We start from the raw sequence: 25,561 nt of genomic DNA on the forward strand, positions 1-25,561 counted from the left end.
GGGGTGGTATTCATAGCTGTCTTTTTTAAAAAACAAAACCACTTAAATGTTTAATTTGGAAATAGTAATTTGGATCAGGGAACAGCACACAATTACTGAGTCTTAATTCAGCTGCATTTGAGAAAATCTCTTACATGCTACATCCTTTGAAACATAGAAGCCAAATAGAATAACATTAACATCAGATCTCATAAAAGTGCTTACTGCATATATTTCTGACACAGTGGTGTGGTTTTATTGCCTAATTCAAAATAGTAGTTCAAAAGCATTTAGAACACGTGTGCATTTTTGGTAAGCATAAATATTGGGAAGGCTTTTAAGATACAAATAATACAGTTTTCCACAGTATCTTAAAAAATACAAAATGAAAAATCTCAAGAGCCCCTCACACAGGGAGCAGGGCTCTGCCAACAACACACAACTTTATCACCTGCCCCGCCCACCAGTGTGAATGAGCTTGAGGGTGGGCACCTGCAGGGAGAAAGTCTACTGACTCCAGCAAAGTCCTTGTGCACGCATAATGACTGTAAAGAAAACTCTCTCCTTCCTCCCATCACCTTGTGTGCCTCCTGAACACGCACCCCTGAGTCTGTTTTGGAGGGGAACCCCCAAAGTAGATTTGGGGGAGAGAGGGGAAGTTCTGTTGTAGAATTGAAAACTTTCCCATTTATGCAATGACATTGTTGGGCACAACTCCCAGGCTATGTCTGAGCTGCTCAGCCCATCTCTACTCATGAAGCACCAGCTAGAAAGCGTGCCTTTCCTGAACTGGGCCAGGGCAAATCACAATGAATTTGATTCATCGGGTCTAGAAGTTCCAGGTCAAATGCCATAGTTGGGTGGTGGCTGATTAGGAGAGCAGGAAGTTGCCACTGGAACATGCTTTTCAAACACTGATGCGAAAAGATGTGCAGAATGGTGATTCATAAATCTGGATGTTCACTTATCCAGCTCTTACTCAACTTCCTTGCCTCTCCCACATCATTTCCTATCAGATCCATTTACCTTTCAGTTCTTGTGTACTAGCTCCTTTAACTGCAGAAAGCCTCACCTCCTTATACCAGATCATCACACATGCACACATAAACATTTCCATGTGCAAGCACTGCTGCCCTTGTCCTGCACTAGTCAGAACCATTCTTATTCCCTTCTTCACCCTCAATAAGCTTTACTTTTTCACTGGATAATCTGGCTACAGTAGCAATGCCCTTAAGTAAAATAGGGCGTGTGGCTGATGGGTTGAATATCTGAAACTCAATTCCCAAATAGTTTCTTGGCTGCCTAAAGTCAGCCAACTATGTTTCAGGATAAGGTACATAGGCCTATTGCCTCATCATATTTCAAGATATCTAACCCTCGTCATATTTATGGATATCAAAAACTGATTTGGGCAGAAACCCGCACTGCTGCAGGCTATACCACAAAATAATTGACTGCAACGTGTGTCTTGCATGCCAACCCAGAAACAAGGCACAGAACCAAGCAGTCAAGTCAATTATCTGGTTGCGAAGCCCACAAGAAAAGAATAGTATTATGATTAGAGGACTGAACAGAACATTGTGAATTTAGAAGGGCTGGCAAGAGAAGCTGCTTTCTTAAATTGCCAGAAACCCCCGTGTGTGGCACCAAGCATCCAGCAATTTTGTTTGTGTGTTTATAAGACACTGGCAGAGATAAACCTATTGAGTGACAATTGTTCTAGTGAATGTCTGGCCTGAGACTGAAGATATATCACAGCACTGCATGCTGCTTAAAAGTCCAAGATGGCACATAAGAGATTCATTGATGCATATATCGAATGCATATATATGGTTTCATTCCTGGGACTCAGATGTTAGATCCGCCCACCCTGCAGCCCGAGAAATTCAAAGACAGTGCTGAATACAGCAGAGTCAAAAACATGGTGCTACAAACTAAAAAATACATGAGGAGTATGTCATACTTGCCCCCAGCTGCATACCCAGAGACTCAACACTCTGTATCAAGTGCATCCCCCTCTCCCACAAAGCTTAAGCAGATTGCAGCCCTTTTTCACTCCATATGCAAACAGTGGGCATCCTAGATTTGCATGGGGTTATGGGAGAAAAGGCTGCAATGTGGAAAACTTGGGGCGGGGGATAATTGTATATTCTTTACTCATTTTAATGGTGTAGTACAACTATTAAATGAATTTCCAGTGTCATGTTGGTGCTTCTGTTCAGTAACTGACTACTCATATGGCCACTACTGCTTCTGCCCTCACTCCACAGGCAAAAGAGAAAATGATGTGCATGTACTGAGTCTGGATTCCAGGAAATGTTAATAATGGACGTCCTTCTTTGTAAGGGGAAGATTTAACTTTGCTGCAGTAAGTCCCAGCTTCAGCAGCAGCAAACTACTTGTAAAAGTGGGTAATGGAATAAATTTAAAGGGAAGGGGTTTGTTTTACACTTTTTCCAAGGACATTTTCACACTATTTGCTTTATCAGCTTTAGGGAGAAGGTCGGGGGTGGGGTTGATACCTGTTTAAAAGCAAAGAAAAAGCCAATAGTTCCCAGCTAATGGATTTGTAGGAGTCTTGTGGGTAGGTTACCAGATGGCTGTCAAAGACAGGGAACCACCATAGACTAAAAAGAGTTTAAATATTTGGGTCACGGGCTATGATTAATAAGTGAATCTTAAACAAGAGTCCCAATCTCACAGGAAGTAAAACTATACAGCAACTGCTGGATTTGACACGTAAACCTTCCACCTACCCTACAGTAAAAAATTGTCTCATCTCCTGCCTTCGAGATCTCATCAGTTGTTTATATTCTCCAATACGCAGTTTCTTGCCGTCGACAATGCAGGTGCGTTTTGGTCTGGGTTTATATTTGTAATTAGGATACTTCTCTAGGTGGATTTTACTTAGCCGTGCTTGCTCTTCATAGTAAGGTTGTTTCTCTTGGTTTGACATAGATTTCCAGCGGGAGCCTGCACAGAAAAAGGTATTAGTGAGCTCTAAGTTTATTTGTCAGATAATTCCACTTAATGCTCATTTCTGCCACAGTTCACCTTTCAATGCATCAAGCAAGCCATCTCAGTTGACATTAAGAGAGCCTCTCCTCCTACTAGAGGGGAGGAGTTGTGAGCGGGAGCCGGTTCCTGTATTCGGCCTCCTGCGTCAGTTATTAAGTTAATTGGGCTGGCTTGGGGGTGGGGTTTAGTCACATTTGAACGGCCGCTTCCTGAATTCGTGGGATCACCCGCCCACCTCCCTTTAAGTCATTTCTATGCTTTTGACCTTGCTATGGACTTTGGTTGGTTGCCCAGGGGGCCTGGTAGGAATTTTTATCCATTTGGCAAATTGACACCAGCCTCTTGGTTTTTCGCCTACCTCGTAGCAAATCGTCACAACTTTTCAGGTATTGGCTGTTAGGCATTGGAATAAGTGTGGTGTGTTGGATGGCAGGTTGTGGCCATCACGTACCCCTCCCCTTGTTGGGTATTCCGTTAAAGGAATCCGGCGGTCATGGATCCTGTCAGCTGCCCTGCTGGTGGATACCTCCAGTGACATCAGAGGAAGCTTTCAGTTGTATTTGCATCAACAAGCTCCTCCCACTGGTTGTTAACTCTCGAATGACTCCTTGCCGTACGGGGTGGAGTCATGTATAGATTGTTTGATCCAATGCTTTAGCCAATACCACTCACATGCTGTAACCAATAAAGTTGTGGCCTTCTTTAGCCCATTAACCTGTGTCTTACTTTTCTCTAAGTGGGCAGTGGGTCCTCGACTCACAATTTGAAATCTACTTTTAAAGTGAGTGGTATGCTTAGTTCTGCAGTATTCTTAGTCTTCAGACATTTCCCTAATATTCTAGAAAGAAATTTTGCTTGACAAACGTTTGTAAGTGTACTGTTGGAGAACTGGCCCCATTCACATTAAGGTTTCACTGTTTTTTGTATTATTTTTTTTGTTCACTCTTTCAATCAATCCAGGATTCTGTATTTGAAACTATAGTGAGTTCTTCACCTATTATTTGAACAAAAATCATTGATTCATGTATACATTGGTAGTTATTTCATTAAGAAACACTACCAGATTTTTTTTTAAAAAAAACTGAATTACTAGCATACTCCCAATGGATTCTGTGCCTTTCTCAAACACCATATGGCAAACTGATTTTGAAACAAAGGGAACTTTAAACAGCAGTTTGAGATATGATAAGTCTGTGGCTTAAAAAGAAAAAACTGGCACAAATCCCACTGGACACACTCAAGCTCTTGGGCACCCTGAAAGTGGATCCTTGAATCTCAGTTATATTACTAGAATCGTGTTTCGTCATAACCTTTCTACTGATCTTAAAAAAAAAATTACCTTGCTCATGCATAATTTCCCCAGCAAGAATTTAGCTTGTAAATTCATTATAATGAAACCATGAACTGAAATTTAGCAAAACTAGCTTATTCACAAAACTGGAAATGACCCTCTAACCATCTTAGTGTCCTTAATTTTGATGCCCTTTACTATAACTTTAGTTTATTATCAGCTCCTTGACCCTTGCAAATCCTATTAAACATTATAATTATCCAGCCAGATGCAATACATACACTGAGCTGTATTTGAAAGAAAGTGGAAAGTACATTCGCAATGCTCTTCACTACTTTAATTAATATAAACATTCAGCACAAACTGCACTAATAAAAGACAAAAATATATATAACAGTTTACATAGAAAGAAGAAAAGTATTCAGGTCTGTTGTATTGTTTATAGAGAGCTACCTAAACAGTGAAGAAAGAAGGGTGGTTTTGTGTTGGGGGGGATTAAAAAGGAGCTTTCAGATGGTTAAAATGATTACAGCTGTGGTAAACGTGGGTGGAAGCTATTCTTTTACCACGAGCTTTTATACATCAACAAATGGAAAAGTTGTATAAATATTATCCAGAGTCAGCAATACTCTGTTGTCAGTTCTAATATTTCAGGCTTCTTTTTTGTCATTGTCCTGGAAAATGTGCGGAGATATTATATGTAAATTGACTCTCTCTCTCTCTCTCTCTCTCTCTCTCTGTGTGTGTGTGTGTGTGTGTGTGTGTGTGTGTGTGGTAGTAGTAGTAGGGGAAATCCTGGCAGGTTTTACTCCTCTTTAAAAAACATACGATTGCTGGCACTTCTGAAATATTTATAGTGAATGTTTACATTTTAATGAATACTGTTACTATACTTGTAATGGGGGGGGGGGGGTTGTCAAAGAATACACACAAATAATATAGATTCCATAGAGTTGCCAAGACTGGAACAGTGCAGGTTTTATACAAAACTGAGAGGCTATTCATATAACTTACTAAAATAGTAGACAAATATGAGAGCTTCTATGTAAAACACTGAAAGTTTAAGAACAGAGTTATATTTATTTCTAGATTTTTTTTTTAACCTCTGAAAGGGGAAAAAAGCTAGTAAGAGAAATAGCTTTGTTATGTTGCAAGATAATGCACAAAGTATTGCAGGTGAGACCTGATCGTTACTGTTCTCTTTCTGAATTACATTTATAGACAAATATCAGTTTAATTTTTTCCCTCATTCTCATGTATGTTTTTAATTCCTCTTTTGGGGCCTCCAATTCTTTGAAAAACCAACAGTTTTATTATTGGGAGACAAAGCCTGAGCACTGGCTAAATTTTACTTTTCTAGAGAATTAATTAAAATAAACTTGATGTTAACCTTTTTTTGTCAATACACTTTTGTTTATTTTTTTACAATTAGTTCAATGAGTACCTAATGAACATTTAAATTCTATTAAACGTATTGACTACACAGTTTGAACATTTTACTCCCTGCCACGAAGACTTACATTTGCATGAGGTTAGAAATTTTCCCTACATAACAAAGTTACCAACTTTGTCTTGCAGAATTTCCTAATACACCATGAATTCTAATAAAGGCTTGCAATATAATACTGGCATAGTCCATGTATGAACTGAGTTCTTTAACTCGTATCGAAATCCAATGTTTTTTATTTAAATAAATCTCATCTTCATAAGTTGCTGTAGTAGTCTTAAGCTTGAGTACCTCTCTGTGCAATCCTATATATATATCTGCTCAGAACTAAGCTCCATTGAGTTCAATGGGACTTATTTCCTGTAAGCGTGCATAGACTTGCAGCCTTAGTTTTAAATTAATCAGTGTAGTTTTTAATTAATCAGGACAATGAACATTGCAAATCTACGGAAAGGCAAAACATTCTAACAGCAAAGGGCATATAGGAGTTATTTGCTACTAGTGTTCCCTCCCAACTACTAGTGTTCCCTCCCATATTTGCAGTGTTCTGGAGTTCAGTAACTTGATTCAATCAACAAATCTAAGAAATTATTCCCTCTCACCATTCATAATCTGCATATAAAATTGCAAAGCAATTACCAGTTTTGATTGTGCTATTATTAATGGTTTTGTACTTACCAAGGATTTTGCTAATATTGGAGTTGTGCATGTCAGGAAAAGCCTGAAGGATTTTTCTGCGTTCATCCTTTGCCCAAACCATGAAAGCGTTCATTGGTCGTTTGATATGTGGCTCACTGCTACTTCGGCCCCGGGCGTCCCTGTAGACTCGAGCTTCAGCCACAGTGGCACCTCCTGTTGGCCAACAATAATACTGCTGTAGTTTAGCTGCAGAGCCATTCATTGCTTTACTTCCTGTAATATCAGAGCAGGAAGAAACAAGATGGATGCAAATATTATTACATTGTCTGGATGGTGGGGCTGCCACCTATGATGCCCTGTCCATTTCAAGTTCTCGTTTTCTGCTTTCAGATCTATGACACAAAGAACTTATGAATTCATTTATTTGAGTTCATTCATGCTATTCATTATTCATTCTTGTAGGAGCCAATGAGAAACTTCAAAGACATATTAAATTTTGAGCCTTTAATTTCTATGCCCTAGATCAAGTGTGGGGAACCCTGAGGTCCTTGGACCAAATGTGGCCTGCCAGGTCTCTCTGCCTAGTTCTTAGAACTTTCCCCAGATCACCCCATCACTGGCCATACTTTGTACTCCAGTGTTTTGCCCAGATGGAATGTGTAATTGGATTTTGATAATGCCTCTTGCTCATCTAGATGGACAATAAAATGAAGCATGTGAATGTGTTAAGAACTGGTCTATAATAAATTTGCCTTCATTGTTCTATCCACTTTTACCTCTTGCCCTGCCCAGTGCATTTCTTCTGGGGGTATGTATACCCCTAAACATTTTATGAATCTAGGTTTGGCCTCATTGAGGGGCAGTATTTCAATGTGAGTAGGAAAATGAGAGTACCCCTAAACATTTTTTTTAGATAAAAAGCACTGGTCCTGCCCACTAGTGGTATGTCGCCCTGGAAAAGTTGCCCAGAAGAGAATGTAGCTCTTGGCAGTGCTTTTCTTCTAGGGAAAAAAAGCACTGATTCTTGATCTGAAAAAGATGCCTCACTCCTGCCTCAGATATACCTCTTAACAGGAAAGAAAATAAACTGTTAAATGTATGGGAAGTAGGGCAAAGCCATGTTTTAATATGCCCATAATAAAAATGACCAGCTGACCAAAGCTCTCCTATCTTATTTTTCCATGTGTAGTTCATCTAAATTAATCTTTGCCCAAATGGTTTTGAAGTCACCCAGGATATTTGAATAACTAAAACTATAGTGCACAGAAGCCTATTCCGTCAAGGCGAACACAATTCTTAATTCAGGTATCCTTCACTGAATAAATGTCTTTGAGGTGTTCCAAGTTCAAAGAATTAACACCAGTCCTTGTGCTTCAAGCTGTCTGATCAAGTTTATGATACAACATGAACTCAATTGTTTTCCACTATAGTGGACATCAAGGTCGTATGCTTTTCATCAAGTACCTATCACATGTAGCCAAAGAATTCATGCAGGTTTACATGATAGATACATGTAATAACTGGAGCTATGGCATGCATCCAAGCTCTGAGGCTGGTGGCTTTGTGATCCTCAATTGGAATATTTGGAATCATTCTTGATATGCTTTTGAAAGATGGCTACATTTGCACAATAAAAAAATGGCATGAATAATTTTTAAATTTGATGTGTGTCAAAACAACAAAGCATATCCCTCACATACAACAGCCTTTCAGATCTCTCCCCTCCAATTCAAATACATATATGACAAATCCTCAATGCCTATGAAATGACAAAGCTTGATGAAATCTAAACTGCTATAAATCAGTAAAGCTCTGTTTACTTCACAGTGGACAGATGATTTACATCAGCTCAAGATCTGAATCTATATTTTAAATTATGTAGAATCCTAACTCTCCTAAATTGGTGTAAAAAAAGCCCCTGTACGTTAAGGTGCACAATAATTATTTTTGTTGTTTTGTGTAGGCAATTCATTTTTATGGATAAATTCTTAGGGTGCATAACTAATACGCTACCTTTTTGCCACTATGCCCACAGTACATTAATTTCATTTAAAATGCACTGACCATACAAGATAAATTGATTTCACTTTATAGGGTGTTGACAGCCATGTTTATTATGCAGTGAAATGTAGTAGAGCTTCAAGCTGACAATATCCATCAACATAGGGCAATATGCTGACTGCTGGGCCAGATGAAGACATACATTACCCTGGAAGCAAAACACTTATTTAGATGTGACACTGTCTTCTCCTGAGCATCACCAGGGTAATTTATGAAGCCCTCAATATCATTACTTTAGAACTGACACCAGTTCTGCAATTGCACGCAGATAAAAGATGACAGGTCTGCTGTGAATGTCACATGTAAAAGTACTTTAATAGTGGTCTAAGTTTAACTACTCTGCCATGGCTGTTCAGCATTTACTAGCTGTAACTATTACTGCAGCATCTCCATCATAAAACCAAGTAGATTGAAGTGTATTTGGCACCTAATCCAAAATCAATAGGGTCAAACTGGAGTCTTGCTACAAGGTTCAGTAGGTTTTAGACTGAGCTTAGCATAGTTTATTTCAAAATATCGCAGTTCTAATGGGGATTGTCCTCTTACTATGTTTTTTGTTACTTTATGGTTGTGAAGCCACAGAAATGCTGGTGCACTTTTACATTCTTAATTCTGCAATAAGAATGGCTGAATAATTAAAGTATGTACAGCTGATATACCTGTGACCTTCTACACCTGTAGCTGGGTTTCCTTGTAATGGATGTGTGAGTGTGTGTGCGCGCGCGCACGTAAGGATTTAAGTGGGTCCTTAACTACCAAGCACAAGGGCCTTTGAATTATTGGAAAGTTCAATTATTACAAAATGCATTTGGCAGGTCACTAATATTGTGAGTTGTTATGAGAGTCACGTGCTTGGAGCACATGATCTTCCTTTGCAAGTCTTTAAGGGCAAGGAAGAAATCTAGCAAATTTTCAATTGTAGAAGCAAATCTGCATTGTGAAAGAAAGAAGTTTTCCCCAGTAAATGCCAGATCCTGAAAATTACTTTAAAAAAACCTATTTCCTTGCCTATCCAAAATGAATAATAAAAATGCCACCTCTCCAATTTTGCAGTCTGCAAATGGGCCTATGAAAGGGGGGCAAGGTACCAGTGCTGTAACTTAGAGAGCTTTGCCGGCTGCCTGTTGGCCACCGGTCTCTTTCTGGGCTCAAGTCTAAGTGCTGTGGATTACGGTACCTACAAAACTCTAACAGGCTTGGAACCCATGTACTTGAAGAAACGCCATTTACTATAGAAGCCTATCCAAACTTACCAGTCATCCTCTGATGCTTTGCATGCGCTCTCTCTCTTTCTCTTTCTCTCCACCTGAAGTTAGGCTGGTGGTGACTGAGAAGAGGGCTTTTTAAATTGTGCCTCATCTGTGGAATGCCCATCGCAAGGAAGCTCACCTGGCACAGACTTTTAAGTTGTTTCCGTGCCAGGCAAAGAACCTTTTACATGTTCAGGCATCCCAGCATTTGATTGGTTTTTTTTCTGTCTGCTGAAAGTTATGGTTTATTTTAATTGCTGTTTCTACTATTTTGTGAAGATTTCATATATTCATTGTTATTATTTTAGTGTAGACCAGCTTGGTGGTTTTTAAGAACAAGCAGCACAAATGTATTAATAACAAGAATAGTATTATCTTTATTATAACACAGAAAAAGATGGGTGGGGAAAGATTCATCATAGAATTGTAGAGTTGAAAGGGACCCTGAAGGCCATCTTGTCCAACCCCGTGCAATGCAAAAATCTCAGCTAAGGCATCCATGACAGATGGCTATCCAGCCTCTGCTTAAAAACCCCCAAGGAAGGAGAGTCCACAACCTCCCCAGGGAGATCGTTCCACTGTAGTACAGCTCTTACTGTCAGAAAGTTTTTTCTGTATGTTTAGTCGGAATCTCTTTTCTTGTAACTTGAAGCCATTGCTTCAAGTCCTACCCTCCAGAGCAGGAGACAACAAGCTTGTTGCCTCTTCCATGTGACAGCCTTTATGAAATTTGAAGATGGCTAAGGCTAAACATACCTAGCTCCTTCAAGTGCTCCTCGTAAGGCATGGATTCGAGACCCTTGATAATCTTGGTTGCCCTCCTCTGCACATGTTCCAGTTTGTCAACATCCTTCTAAAATTGTGGCACCCAAAACTGGACAAAGTATTCCAGGTGTGGTTTGACCAAGGCAGAATAAAGTGGAACTATTAGTTCCCTTGATCTGGACACTATACTTCTGTTAATGCAGCCTAGAATTGTTTTTGTTTGGTCATTTAGTCGTGTCCGACTCTTCGTGACCCCATGGACCAGAGCATGCCAGGTACTCCTGTCTTCCACTGCCTCCCACAGCATGGTCAAACTCATGTTCGTAGCTTCAAGAACACTGTCCCACCATCTTATCCTCTGTCGTCCCCTTCTCCTTGTGCCCTCAGTCTTTCCCAACATCAGGGTTGATTTCCTTAAGAATGGATAGGTTTGATCTTCTTGCAGTCCATGGGACTCTCAAGAGTCTCCTCCAGCACCATAATTCAAAAGCATCAATTCATCGGCGATCAGCCTTCTTTATGGTCCAGCTTTCACTTCCATACATCACTACTGGGAAAACCATAGCTTTAACTATATGGACCTTTGCTGGCAAGGTGATGTCTCTGCTTTTTAAGATGCTGTCTAGGTTTGTCATTGCTTTTCTCCCAAGAAGCAGGCGTCTTTTAATTTCATGACTGCTGTCACCATCTGCAGTAATCATGGAGCCCAAGAAAGTAAAATCTCTCACTGCCTCCATTTCTTCCCCTTCTGTTTGCCAGGGGGTGATGGGACCAGTGTCCATGATCTTAGTTTTTTTGATGTTGAGCTTCAAACCATATTTTGCACTCTCCTCTTTCACACTCATTAAAAGGCTCTTTAATTCCTCCTTGCTTTCTGCCATCAAGGTTGTGTCTTCTGCATATCTGAGGTTGTTGATATTTCTTCTGGCAATCTTAATTCCAGCTTGGGATTCATCCAGCGCAGCCTTTCGCATGATGAATTCTGCATATAATTTAAATAAGCAGGGAGACAGCCTTGTCGTACTCCTTTCCCAATTTTGAACCAATCAGTTGTTCCATATCTAGTTCTAACTGTAGCTTCTTGTCCCACATAGAGATTTCTCAGGAGACAGATGAGGTGATCAGGCACTCCCATTTCTTTAAGAACTTGCCCTAGTTTGCTGTGGTAGACACAGTCAAAGGCTTTTGCATAGTCAATGAAGCAGAAGTAGATGTCTTTCTGGGACTCTCTAGCTTTCTCCATAATCCAGCGCATATTTGCAATTTGGTCTCTGGTTCCTCTACCCCTTCGAAATCCAACTTGCACTTCTGGGAGTTCTCGGTCCACATACTGCTTAAGCCTGCCTTGTAGAATTTTAAGCATAACCTTGCTAGCATGTGAAATGAGTGCAATTGTGCGGTAGTTGGAGTCCCTTCTTTGGGATTGGGATGTAGACTGATCTTCTCCAATCCTCTGGCCACTGTTGAGTTTTCCAAATTTGCTGGCATATTGAGTGTAGCACCTTAACAGCATCATCTTTTAAAATTTTAAATAGTTCAGCTGGAATACCATCACTTCACTGGCCTTAGTCATAAACAATAAAAAAACACACAAAAAGTACACAACCAAACTGAAAAATTTTCACATAAATCATAGCAACTAAAGGTTTAAAACAGGACCTAAAGGGATATGGAGAACAGCCCTTAAAAGTTGACCAAATTTCACATCTCCCCACCCCACCCCACTCTGCCCATATTCACTTCTATCTGCTTAATGGCCAGAAACGTTAATTGGGCAAAGTTCCCTCAATCCAGCTTTGGGTCATCTTCTCTTCCCAGGGCAACAAAGCCCACACTGTTCAAGAGTGCCCCCTCACCTGACAGTAAGAGCTGTTCAACAGTGGAATGGACTCCCTAGGAAGCTGGTGGACTTTCCTTCTTTGGAGGGTTTAAAGCAGAAGTTGGCTGGTCATCTGTCATGGATGCTTTAGTTGAGATTCCTGCACTGCACAGGGTTGGACTATAGGACCCTCAGAGTACCTCCCAACTCTACAATCCTATGACCCTATGAAGAGGCAACACATGGGGCTGCAGAGGGAGGAGGAAGCCCTGTTGAACAAGTGGCTCTCTATTTGTAGCTCCAATCAAAAGAATTTACTCAATAATGATTTTAATGCAAAATAAAGTGCTGCTTGTATTAAAATTGTTTAAAAATGTTATCTTGGGTCACTCAATTGCTTATCTAGCCAGCATCTTTCACGACTTGTTCTGTGCTGTAATTCTCTACTGGGCATGGGTGAGAAAGGACAACCAAAAACAGGTGTCACAGAAGGTAAGGGGTGTTGTTTGGCAGTCAATCTTTTGGTGACTACCACTGTCTAGTTTGGATCAGGAGAGATCAATGTGGGAAGTGGTACAATCCCTTGTGAGGAAGACTTAATCAATTTATCAGGCACACCCAGATCATCTGATTGGGTGGAAAGAAACTTTAAAAAAAGAGAGTTTCTTATCAGGTCTTTAAAATAATATTGGCCTAATCTTGTTAAATGCAGGTGAATAAGGTTTCTCTCTCTCTAAGCGTTGTAATAAAAACCTGAAATTATTTTGGAGGGACCAAACCCTGAGGCACATTTGTTAAAGCAAAAAGAGATGACCCCCCTTCCTCCCAAAAAGCATTAAAAAAAAATTAAATCAGTGCTCTTTTGTTAAAAAGCCATTCTTAATTAGAGTCATAAATTATAAACAGACCAAAAAAGTCATGAAACTTCTATCTCCATCTGCCTTAAACAAGCCTACACTTGAAGGATTTAAAAATGAAGCCAGTAAAACCTTGAACTTCTCTACTTGATCTCTGAGTGAATATTTTTGCCTCGACCCAAAGGCTGCCACAAAAGAATTTGTATTAAATGAACTTCTGTAAATAAGTAACAGTCACGTAATGTACCTGTGCTAAGCATCTTAGTAGTTTAGGAAGCTGTTCAACATACAGTATTGTGATTTTCAAAAATTGCTTCTGTTTATAACCTTTACTATGCTTGAGATGAAAACTTAAGCACTTTGCGCTCAGCCTAGTGACCAGGGTAAGTGTGGACACACACACACACACACACACACACACACACACACACAACATGTGCTTCTTTCAAGCTGAAACCCATACAATAAGAGTGGCTTTGGACTACAAATCATTGCTAAGCCACTTTAACACAAGTCAAATAGTAGAAAAACATGTATCTTTATCTGCTTATGGAATTTCATTAGGTTTTGCAATCTATTATCTTATTTTGATCTGCCAGTTACAACAGACTAGCTAGAAAACAAAACAAAACTATTAGGAGGGAAATGTGAACTAGCTACAGGCGGAAAAACAACAATGGAATGTTGTATATAAGGAGGCAAACATTTAGTATTGGCTCAAGAAACAGGAGGCATTCCAGTACGAACCCAACAGATTTTTATGGGCCTCCCAATGATGCTTAGAGGACCACAGCTGCTGTGTTAAAAAGAAAGAAAAAATCCAAACAGTATGCAGAAAATGCACTCACTGGAGACAAAATAAAAACACTTGTTTGTGTTTAATGACTAACAGGCCATTTGCAAGTGTACTGTTTATAATGTGGTCACTGAAGCGGACTTTGACTTCCGGAATTCAAAATCTGGTTAGGAAGGATTTGAAATCACTGCAGAAGGAGTAAGATTTGCCTATGCAAATGACTTGGAACTCTGCTTCACAGCTCAATAAAACTAAGAACTAGGTTATCTTTTTATTCTGGTTTCACTGATGTCACAGTGCTTTGGCACAAACGTATTACAATTTAGGTAGATACTAATAACTCACTCCTAAGACCTCCACTTCAAACTCCCATTATTTTAAGTGAAACTTACTTCCAAGTAAGAGTACTTGGGATATGTTCCTGACACCTTGGTCTGAAACACATCCCCAAAATTCAGTGGCTTCACCAGAACTTACAACTGTGTCACAATGTACCAAGGATCAGACCTAAAGCTTCAAACTATTTACCTCGTATTTGAGACACAGGGCAGGTCCACACAACGTCATGGCATCTGACCCCAAGTTTAATCAACTGCTCAATCCAGTTTCATAAACCAAGTTGGCTCCACTCGATCTGACAGTATTCCTTATGCTCTAAGAATTTCAAACAGCTGCCCTCTATTCACTTGCCTCACTTTCCCATTACCAAAGCCCCTCCCTTACAATCCCATGCTGAGGAAAACCTGAGATTGATCCCCACCCTGAGAACTGCTCACAAGCAAACTTGCAACTTTAATCCAAAACAAAGAAGGAGAGGACCCCAAGCATCTTTTGTCAAAATAAAGTGTGTTTCAGGGAGGGGATGGGTTAAACAATCTTCCATCAAAAGCAAAGGAACAAGTAGACCTTATCAAAATTCCCTTTACCCAAAAGAGTGGAAATATTCAGTGTGGGAAGGACAAAACCTAAAAGTAAACTGACTTCAAAAAGAGATTTCTCAAACAGCCTCTATTAGTGGAAAGTGAGGAAATTACTTGCTGAATACCCAATTTCTGGGGTGGGGAATCATCCTCCCTAGGTTAAAATAGCCAACTGACATATATGTCTGTGTGTGGCTAATGAAAGCTTGTTTCAATTGAATTGTTAAAACAAAGAACAGAAACCAAGAGGCTGAAGAGGAGGGCTTGAAATCTCCTTGCAGGTAAATCTCCTCCTAGTGCCTGGTAAAAAGGTAAAGGGACCCCTGACCGTTAGGTCCAGTCGTGGACGACTCTGGGGTTGCGGCACTCATCTCGCTTTACTGGACAGAGCCTGGAGAGAGAGAGAGAGAATTCCCATAGACTACAACCACTCCCTGTTATCAACCCTCAAGTATGCCCTGATGCTGCACCGGGTACCCAGATTGGCACAGCTGGGTGAGACCAACTCCACCCTGCTCACCCACCCAGGTCTCAGTGGTACTGACCAAATCAGCCTCCCTGTCCATAATCAGATCATGGATGAGGGAGGTCTTACTCAGAACCTATCTGGCATTCAGCAGCAGCAGCCACAGCCCCAATGGCTTGCTGATAGGAGAACTGCAATTGCGTGTCGAGGTCCCCAGGTCCACCCCAATAACTCACACATCACACAGAAATTTTTGTTTAAGATTTTTGGCATAATTTTGGCCACAACTTTATTAAAATACAAATTTGTGAGTGGTTGCGTAGGCATTGCTTGCGACTATCTGCCCCCACCATGGGGGACAGACTGACATTCGGCACGATGCGAAAGTCAGAATGGGGGAATACACTTGGGGGTTACGCGGAGCAGGGAACCTGCCCTCACCCCAAATGCAACCAGGAGCTCATTGCTATGGCCCGAGCCCCCTTGACAGAGTGGACAAGCAATAGTTAGCTCCCAATTCCTTTAACGGAATCCCTTGCAGCAGCAGCATTAGAGGGGCAGGCACAGCCAATCCATGCCCCTCAACCAACCAAACCATAAACCAATGCCTAACCGCGAACCTTACAAGTTGTGACGATTTGCTACGCAGTAAGCAAAAACCAAATGGCCCCAGCCAATCAGCCAGATGGACAAAATTCCTACTAGGTCCCCGCTCCAAAGCAGACAACCCCATGACAGGCATAGCAAGGTCAAAGCGAACAACCCTATTCTAGGGAGGGAGGGACGGGCAATCCAATGCACGGGCGAAAAGAGGAAGCCCTAGCCTCATGCAAGGAGTTTTACTATTTCTGGCTGTCAATCAATAAATGGCAACATTAACTTCTTCCCAACAACAAGGGAAGCCCCAATCGCATCAGTGGCCAACGATCAATTAGCCCGCCCCCCAACTTTGGAATGTCCTGGCGGCCCCCACCGCAACACGTGCTCTCCATGAAGGAGAACACACTTTCCCAAGGTTGAAGGAGGGGCTGGCACATGGTACAGTCACTAACTGCTTGTGTCATGTGCCCCTTCCCCAGTCTGCGCCCCCCCCACTCCATACTTCTACTTGCCCAGAACCACTGTGATTGGGGTTGTTCCTGCTCTCCCCATGTTCATCTTACAGCCCTTAAAAAAAAGCCAAAGTTTTAAATGCAGAAGTTAAAAAGCAGTTAAAAACAATTAAAACATTTCAAACAATTAGGGCAACAATAACAACAACATTACCCCCCCTCCACACCAAAACCAAAATCCCTAAATACCCCAACCCAATTGTCTGTCCAGCTGTCTCCGGTTTTGTAGGTGGAGTCATTCAGGGCCTCACCCTCCCAGGCTGGTTGAGAAAAGCCTTCAAGGCAGGGAGCAGGTCTTCCAGAAGTCACAGCCAAGACAGTGTGTATTTATTATATATTATATTTACATATAATAAATATGTTCGTGCTCCAAGTATTAATAAAAGGAATGAAAAACCAGCCCAGAGAGTGGGCTTCTGGCTGCACAAGAGTAAGCTACATGCAGCCCTACTGCCAGATACTATACCATATTTGGTAACAGGATAGCCTTCACCCTAGCCTTTTAAACAAGGTATTATTAAGGTGGGATACAAACTCAAATCTTTCTGTGTGAAGAGCACCTTAGTTTAAACCTGGAAAAAAACTATGACTGAGATCCAGAATCCATTTTAATATTTAAGCAAACTGTAAAACATTGCACTTCCTTAGATGCTAAAATATGCAAACTAAATCCAAACACTGGAATATATAATATAGCAGAGGTGAAACTGTGTATTTTTTTCAAAAAAATCAGCACTTGGTTGCAATACTGTAAAGCAGCATTATTGCAGAGAAGTCATCTATTTTTCCTATTCCAGACTCCATTCTTTCGTAATATCAACAAGAAGAACTGAAGGGAATTCCCTAAGGTCAACTCTGAGGAAACATAAACCTCTAATTCAATAAACTCTGCTACTGCACTGAAAAAGGCCTTATTATTGCAACATCCATATGGAGTCAATTGGACATTAATGACTAATCAATCCCTCCCCTTTCTATTCTACTTATAGTGTCACAAACCATGTTTAGATTAGACCATTTCCTGCTTAGGATCTCTCAAAATGGCTTTTGTTCTTCCAAAGCTGCTCTGATGAAGGCAGCTTAAACAAACACACGGCCCAAGTGGTGCAGGAGTTATAAACTGCCATATGTGAATGAACAAAGGGGCCATACTAAAGCCTTTTGTGGTATTTGTTAATGTTTTTCATCTGAGCTTAAAAAGACCTAATGACTTTGCGGTGAGCTGATGCATGTGGCTCGTGGCTTTGCAAAATGAAGGAAATTCTAGCCACTTAGATTTCAGCATATATTTTCCACTGTTCTTTGAGCTCAGTTTTGATGGCAAAGTGTTTATTGTTGTCACAAAATTACATTTGTTTTACCCTAGCAAATATGGTTGCCCATTCCCCCACCCCAATCTTGAGAATAGGTTCTTTCACAATGAGAAACATTACACCTACAGAATTATGTTGCTCTTGACCATTTGGAATGCAGAAGTCAAAAGCAATTGACTTTCCACTGTAACAAAGAAAAATTAAAGCATGTTAAACATCTGTCACATCCTCCAGCTTTTATTAGTGACGGATGATGACATATATATATCTGAAACTATTTTGAATGGGCTATTTTTAGCTCCCCAAAGCCAGCTAGACATGTTAAATTTCATAAAACCCCAAGGAATCTTGAATGGGCTATCAGTACCCATTTGTCTTTATTAAGTTTAGATTTGTTTGAATTAAATTAATAGGAAAAAGCAACCTTCATTCAAAACAATGGTATAAAACATTGTCGTAAATGAAGCAAGGTTTGTTGCAAGTATAGGCAGTGGGGTGCTTTTACATGCCTAGATTATCATAAATTACTCTGAAATATTTTGAGCCGCACTCCTCACTTTTTTCCAGGGGCAAATTTGATCTACCTTGCAAATACCATGAAGTGTATCGAAATCTGCTCTTCTGCTAATAGAATAGACTTCCATTTGAGCAACAGAACTTCCCCCACATTCTTAAAATCTGCTCCAGATTTATTTTTGGAGTGGGTAAGAGGTATGAGGAAGAAAGTAAAGTTCCATTGTGTGATCAGAATTCTACTTGTGTAGCACTGGATACAACCCAACGACCTCATTCTCATGGTGACTACCCCAAATGTTATAACATTGCTCACATTGTCTTCTGTTTGCAAATGCAATATGTAAAGATTTCCATGTGCAAGTTGATGTCACCTGTAAAAAACCTGCAAAGCCGTTCTCCAGCCAAGTAACATATACAAAAATGCATATACTAGGGTAAAGTGTGCATAAATATGCATGCATTAGGGAAAATAACATACTAAAATGTGTGTTAAAGAAATTTCCATGTTTCCTGTAAGATCCTACCTTTCCCCCCACCCCAACCTATCATTGGAAACTCTGATTGTACAGGATTCCTAATCACAGGGAGATCCTCTGCATGTATGCCAAGCTGCCTTTTATGGGTACACTGACATTCTGTGTTAAATTTTGCCCATACGTAAATAATTCCCATATTGGGAAAAGCACACACATGCTCATGTATGAAGTGATTAGTTGCACTGTGAATATTTATTGATGCCAGTGATACTGGCAAATGTATATATTCTTGCCAATACATTGAAATATAGTGTTGCATAGCCTGTGGAAAAGTACTTCCTATAGAGCTGGCTGCAGACTGCAGCCTCAGGGCTGGATAAATCATAATACTAAGTATGCTATAACAGAGGGCCTCTATGGTGTTATTATCTGCAAATACCTGATACTGAAAAGTTCTGCTTATCCTGCACTGTACTCCTTTAATATTATATCTGAAAATGGGAACTTCATCACATGGTGGCATGTGTTTTTGAATACCAAAGTCAGTATCCTGACTAGTGAAAGGAATGCAACTGCTATGCTTTCCAAAGTGTAGCATATTTTAAGTGTGGTGTTAAGTAGGAAGAAGCAGTTTTGAGTTGTTTACATATGTGAGGCCTAAATACTTAAATGTGGTTTCTTCTTTAACAAATGTTTAGCTGTTCAGTTATCAAAAGACAGGTAAAGAGTGCATGGAGAACAAAGCAGACAGGGCCTGGTTTTTCAGCATTCCTTCTGGAAACATTTCCTTGTCTTCAGTTGGCTTTTTCTGTTTCGTGGTATACCCCCTTTCCACTCTCAACTGTCATAGCAACTCTCCCAAATATTTATATGCGACAGATACTGGCTACAGGAGTCATTTCCCTCCCTATATTTTATGAAAAACTGTCACAAAAGCGGACGATGCTTTGTCATGCATGTACTTCCCGCTGTTTACACCTCAGCGTAGTAGGGTGTTAAACAAGTTACCTCACAGTTTTGGATTCTGTTGGCAGGCTGCCATGATTGATCGGCTTGCACAGGACACAGTGTCTGTTTCACTCTTTTTCTTTCTCTCCTTCCCTTGACAGGTAAAAAACTGACCTTTTTTCATTGTCTTTCAAGGGGAATTGTTTTTGCAAGTGGAATTTTGCTACCACTTGAGTTATGTGGCACTCCTTGTTCTGAGAGCCAGTTCAACTGTTACATGGAAGCTGAACAAGAAGAGCTAGTAACTTCTTCTTTCCTTACTTATGTCTAACTTATTAGGAGCCAGTGATAAGCATTGTGGGCATCTGGGTATATACAGTTACCATCTGAAAAGAGGCTTATCTGTTCCCCTTTTGAAAAGTTTGACACTTGTTATAATGCATGTGACTTTTTCCTGTCAAGTGCTTCTGAAAGCCCCAAGGCACCCTGAAGTGATGGGGAGTCAGCAGGTGGTAGCTATGACTCAAAAGCATAGCCTTGCAAGTAGTCCAGAAAAGCTACAAGCCCACAGCATTTTTACAAGTCTACCTGACAATATAGATGTGAATTTAAAAGTCATTTCTTTGGTAGGAGATAATCTATAGTTTTTAGACCTTCTAAACCTTAAAAAGAACGGCACCATCTGTTCTGATATCTTTGGGAGGGGGAGAAAAGAACGCTCAAGAACAATTAATTTTCCCCACCTTGATGTTAGGTGTTATGCCTGAACAGGGAATGTGAACATTAACAGGGGATGTGAGGCTGTGCACCCACAAACATTTTTGCATTGAGTGGGAGGTTTTGAAGTTCCCGAGTGCATTTCATTCAGCATGCTAAGAAGTCTCCACACAGTCAGGAATTCTGATAAGAAAGGCGTCTTGGTTGCAGGGAGGCGTTTAACTTAGGAGCCTCTTCAGAACTTCCCAGTCAATGAAGAAAGGAGCCATCAACATGATCCTGGTCACCACAGGTTGAAAACTATTAGCACTTCAGTAGGAAACCTCAGGCCTCCTCAGGTCATACACTATACCTGATCTTGCTTCACAGTTTCAAGAATATGAATTTTTACCTTAAAATATTTAACAAGTGGCCAAGTTGTGCTTATTATTCTCTCTCTCTCTCTCTCTCTCTCTATATATATATATATATATATATATATATATTCAGCTTCACAATGGCCTTTCTTTCTAGTGGCTGTTTGCCGCTGCTGCGTCCTCTGCACTTGCACTGCCATGGCTGTCTCCTCCACGCTCAGCCACCTCCTCAGCCAGTGCACTTGGAGGTGATGGAGGCAGGCATGCGTAGGGGGCATAGGAGGAAGCTGGGTGTGGAGGTAGCGGCTGTGGTACATGTGCCCTATGTCGCCTCATGGATGGGCCAGCCCTGCATATCCTTCAAAATATGCCAACTGTTGCTTCCTCCATGGCCTACCTTTCATGAAAAGAAAACATAAAAAGATAAGTTTTGGATGCAAACTGAAGAAGAAACTAACAGGTACTAGTTTTACCCTGAAAGTAAATTATGGCTGTCCTAAAAATAGCAAAATGAACTTGACAGTGCTCAGCTCAAATCAATGCCAACACATTTTTAAAACTAGACCTTCTACCAATACTGATGAGCCTCAAAATTACTTTAAGCGATTTTGGCTTTCATGTATTTCTGCAATAGGAAATATATTACTAAATATGATGTAAACACACAGATGTTAGAGAGCTTTTTCTTATAACTGAGTGGGGATAGTATCTTTTCTTTCCTTTTTTTGGAATATTATAAATTTACTCACATCTACAGGAAACTGCTGCCTTTTCTTCGGGTTCCACAAAAGGTTGATTATTTTTTTCCAATATATAAATTAAGTTAAATTTAATAACTAGAACAGTTAATTGGGAATTGGCTTATAAAGCCACAGTTCATTTGTTAAATTGACAATCACCTTTTTAAATTTTACCTAAAGTATTAATAAAATTATACATTATAGATAACAAAGTGAGCATGTCTACAGTAGGGTTGTTCTGGCCATTTGAATTGCATATTTTAAAGGTGTCTGCTGTTTAAAGCAACCTTTTTTCTTACATTCTGAATCTATACCTGAAGTATAGGACTTCACCTGCAGAGTGAAGGCAGTGCCTCTGTGACATTAGCTTTTAGTCTAATCCCCACTCCCATCTCATTTGTTCCACAGTTTTTATGTATGGTTAGACTTTGAGAAATAACCTGCTGATGCTAAATGTTTGAAGGTGGGAATCTCACCATTTGCATTTGCAAGGAAGTTCTTCCAGGTAAGGACCAAATTAGACATTACAGTGGTACCTCGGGTTAAGTACTTAATTCGTTCCGGAGGTCCGTACTTAACCTGAAACTGTTCTTAACCTGAAGCACCACTTTAGCTAATGGGGCCTCCTGCTGCTGCCGGAGCACGATTTCTGTTCTTATCCTGAAGCAAAGTTCTTAACCTGAAGCACTATTTCTGGGTTAGCGGAGTCTGTAACCTGAGGCGTATGTAACCTGAAGCGTATGTAACCCGAGGTACCACTGTACCTGATAGTTCCATGATTCATTCATTCTTAAGAAGCAGATTTCCCCCATGAATCCCAAAAATTATCCAGTCCCAATTATAAAATTGCACACATAAGTCTCTCCCCCCCCCAATAGCAGTTTGGGGAGGAACCAGAAGCAGAGCATAGACACATAGATAACGGGTTGTATCCAATCCAAATCTCCCCCTTTCCCAGCTCACTGTACCACTATACAAAAATTTTGCAGGTAGAATCATTATATAGATAGGAAATGGGCAAAATTAGGTGTTATGTGCAAATTCTCTCTCTCTCTCTCTCTCTCTCTCACACACACACACACACACACACTTAAAGACAGCCAACTAACTAGTCCTGAAAATTCAGATTAGTTCAGATCTTTAAGAAAATTTCCACATTTTAAAAATTAAAGCTCAATTGCTATTTCCACTTGCCTTTTACACAGTTTATATTAGGAAGGACAGTTGCAGGATATGATACACACATCAAGTTTGAATGTAGCTGTATAAAAGTTCTTATTAGAACATAATGTAATTTCACCGCAGTAGATGTTAATAATACTAATTTTTGGAGCTTCTTTTACAGCCTTTTAGGCAAAAGATTACAGGATAATAATTATAAGAGCTCCAAACAACATTTTCTCATGTTAGGTCACCTCTAAACCATATGTATAAGAACATTTAAGTTTAATTTGTTTTAATGGACATGGCATATATTGACCAATGACTACACTTTTAAATCTGCTGCAAATGTGTATGAAGCCATCCAGACTTAGAGTCACATTAGAGCCAAATAAATGGTTTTACATTACTTATAATCATATAATTTTTCTCTATAAAAGAAATACTTAAAAGCCAAATTCCGGTCAATGGCCAAAGCATTGCTGGCATGCTGAAAATGAAACAAAAATACAACCTTGAGCTATTAGATTTTTTATGATCCATGGAGCTCTGTCCTAAGAGCATTCTTTCAGGACCCACCGCAGTATATGATTTCTAAGGTCACAAGGATTTGTTTTAAACCAGTCTTCCCCAATTGGGTGCCTTCCAGATGCTTTGGACTATAGCTTCCATCTTTTCCGACCATGGGCCATGATGGTTAGGGCTGATGAGAGTAGGAGCCCAACAATATTTGGAGGACACCAGATTGAGGTAGGCTATTTTAAACACTTCTTCCTGATGAAGCTAGCTAAACCAAGTGGAACTATTTGAAAGGCTGTCCTGTCACTACAATCATCTAAATAACATAATGTGTTATGCAAATGTAGAAAGTGAAAGGATGTGAGAGGGAAATGAGTTAATTTAGGGAAGCCCTGAGGTAACTTCCTGCCAGAAAAGCAAGTACAAATATGTTTTATTCTCTTCATTTCATATTATGCAGATAATGTACAAGCCTATCCAAAGATTATAAAGTTATTATTCTATCCCAAAAGGAATATGTGAGGTGGGACTATATTGCTATGCTGTTTGTTTGATTAATTTCTTTTCTTTTATTACAGTTTTATTTTGTATTTAAAAATCAAATGAAATAAAAAGTTTAAACAATTAATATTGGAAATAATATGCATACAAGGAGAAAAAGCTAACCTGAAATATGACCAATTAGCAACGTAATTTCCAACAGAGCCGTCAACCTATTAAAGGCTTTTAGTTGATTAATGGCATTGTTTTTAACTGATCAATCCAAGTAACTAATTAAAATAAACATTACAGTGTGCAGTCCTTGACCATTGAAATCAATGGGAATTCTTCCATAGGCTTGAACAGAATCATAACTACAACCCTTCAGATCTCAGTGCAAGTATATTTTCGCAAAGATAGCATGTTCTTTGAACTAATTGGCACAACTACCAGCACTCCACATCCTTTCATACTGGGCATCTCCAATTAAAATTTCACTGTAATTAATTCAACAATTGATCAATTAATTGGATAATCCACTTCCTTGCTCTTTTCTTCATTATCGTAATGATAACATATGCTTAAAAGTTCTGCAGGGTCTCTTAAGATGACCAGGGGCCATACTTGCTGATTACTGAATATTGCCTATGAATATGTGAGGAAGTGATCATCTGTAGTCTCTGACTGAATTCAGCATCACTGCCTCCACTTTTCTACAGCTGTTTGGATCTGGGGCAGCATAGGATAGTAATGCTGGGATTAATCATATGTCTGAAGGTGACAGGTGACCATTTCTGCATTACCTGAGCCAACCCATATGCACATTTCACTGCTCATATGAGGTTTACCCAATATATCCAGCAAAACATTAAGAATGTGGCCAGTCAGCTTCCATGAGTGTAGGTTGCTCCAAAACCAGAAGTCCCTACTCAAGGAATCTGATATATGATCTGTGGGCCACCATATAAACATTACACTATTTGTGTGAACACTTAAATGCACATGCCATCCATCTGAGGTGACATACAAACTCACTCAAGAGAGCTTTCTGAGAAGAGTTGAACCAGAGTGTAAATAATGAGAGCAGAGAATGCATATTGTATGGAACCATTTTACAACTAGAACTTATACTTGCACATGTCACTAGAATCCATGCAAAATGCCTCAAAGCTGTGTATGGGGATTTAGCTGCACAATGCTCATTTAAGACATCCAACTTTAAGAAGCTCAAGGAAAGCAATGCTCAGTGGCTCAATAGATTTGTTACAGCAACTCACCCTCTGCATCTTCTGGCCTTGTAAGATCAATGACTCCTGGGCCTAGTTTTCCATCTTCACTGGGCTTCCCTGATAGCTGTGGGCCTAAATTCTCATAGCGTGTTCTTTCCTGCCGAAGAGAAAGGAACATTAAGATTTCCAGTCTGTTCATGTCTGAATATCTTGAGTGTATTCATTTTCTATTATACTTCCCTGCCCCTCTGGCTACCACCTGCACTTCCCCTGCCCTCCGTACTAATATGTCAGTCCTTTCTTGATTTCCACTTCCACATTTTCTTGTCCAACAGAGGTTGCAAGTCATATTGGCAGGTAAATCTTTGTTCCTTACATTGCCCAATCCCACAGTTGGTACCTAAGCATGAGCTAGTACTAGTAACAGATACAGGCTATGCTTTTTTTTTAGAAAGAACACAGATGTTGTTTAACTGCAGGTATCAGTTTAGAATTTAGTGTCCAAAATCTAGTTTTCAAATATGCAATACCCCTCCAGTACTGATTAAATGTATGATGAATTAATATTCAAGCCAGTTCCTAAGTTATCTTAGCACCATGGTTGACTCTTCTGTGGTGCTTGCTTCCTGTGCTGCTAAATTTAAAGTAATGAGGAGCCCATGTTGAAGGTGTCTACAAGATGATTA

General features: G+C 39.9%; 1 protein-coding gene and 1 long non-coding RNA gene across 18 annotated transcripts in view; one reads left to right on the forward strand and one right to left on the reverse strand.

Moving 5' to 3' along the window:
- Window positions 1-25,561, forward strand: part of LOC307210907 — a 125,018-nt gene that overhangs the window by 56,149 nt on the left and 43,308 nt on the right. The window contains exon 4 of one of the 8 annotated variants that reach the window (XR_013836211.1): window positions 2,250-2,347. The exons of 4 other annotated variants lie outside the window; for them this stretch is intronic. This is a non-coding gene — a long non-coding RNA (uncharacterized lncRNA). Of the gene's footprint in view, window positions 1-2,249; window positions 2,348-17,217; window positions 17,314-23,296; window positions 23,680-25,561 lie in introns of those variants that run through there. 3 more of the 8 variants (XR_013836216.1, XR_013836217.1, XR_013836218.1) reach the window with 3 other exon arrangements.
- Window positions 1-25,561, reverse strand: part of SOX6 (SRY-box transcription factor 6) — a 435,786-nt gene that overhangs the window by 10,448 nt on the left and 399,777 nt on the right. For 9 of the 10 annotated variants that reach the window (XM_079966105.1, XM_079966106.1, XM_079966103.1 and 6 more), the window contains 3 exons: window positions 24,924-25,032; window positions 6,414-6,647; window positions 2,736-2,952 (listed from right to left, as the gene is read on the reverse strand). In XM_079966105.1, coding sequence (XP_079822231.1) covers window positions 2,736-2,952; window positions 6,414-6,647; window positions 24,924-25,032 — 560 coding nt within the window. The remainder of the gene's footprint in view (window positions 1-2,735; window positions 2,953-6,413; window positions 6,648-24,923; window positions 25,033-25,561) is intronic. The other variant, XM_079966111.1, reaches the window with a different exon arrangement.

The sequence above is a fragment of the Podarcis cretensis genome (genome assembly GCF_951804945.1).
Source record: "Podarcis cretensis genome assembly, chromosome: 1".
NCBI classification, from domain to species: Eukaryota; Metazoa; Chordata; class Lepidosauria; order Squamata; family Lacertidae; genus Podarcis; species Podarcis cretensis.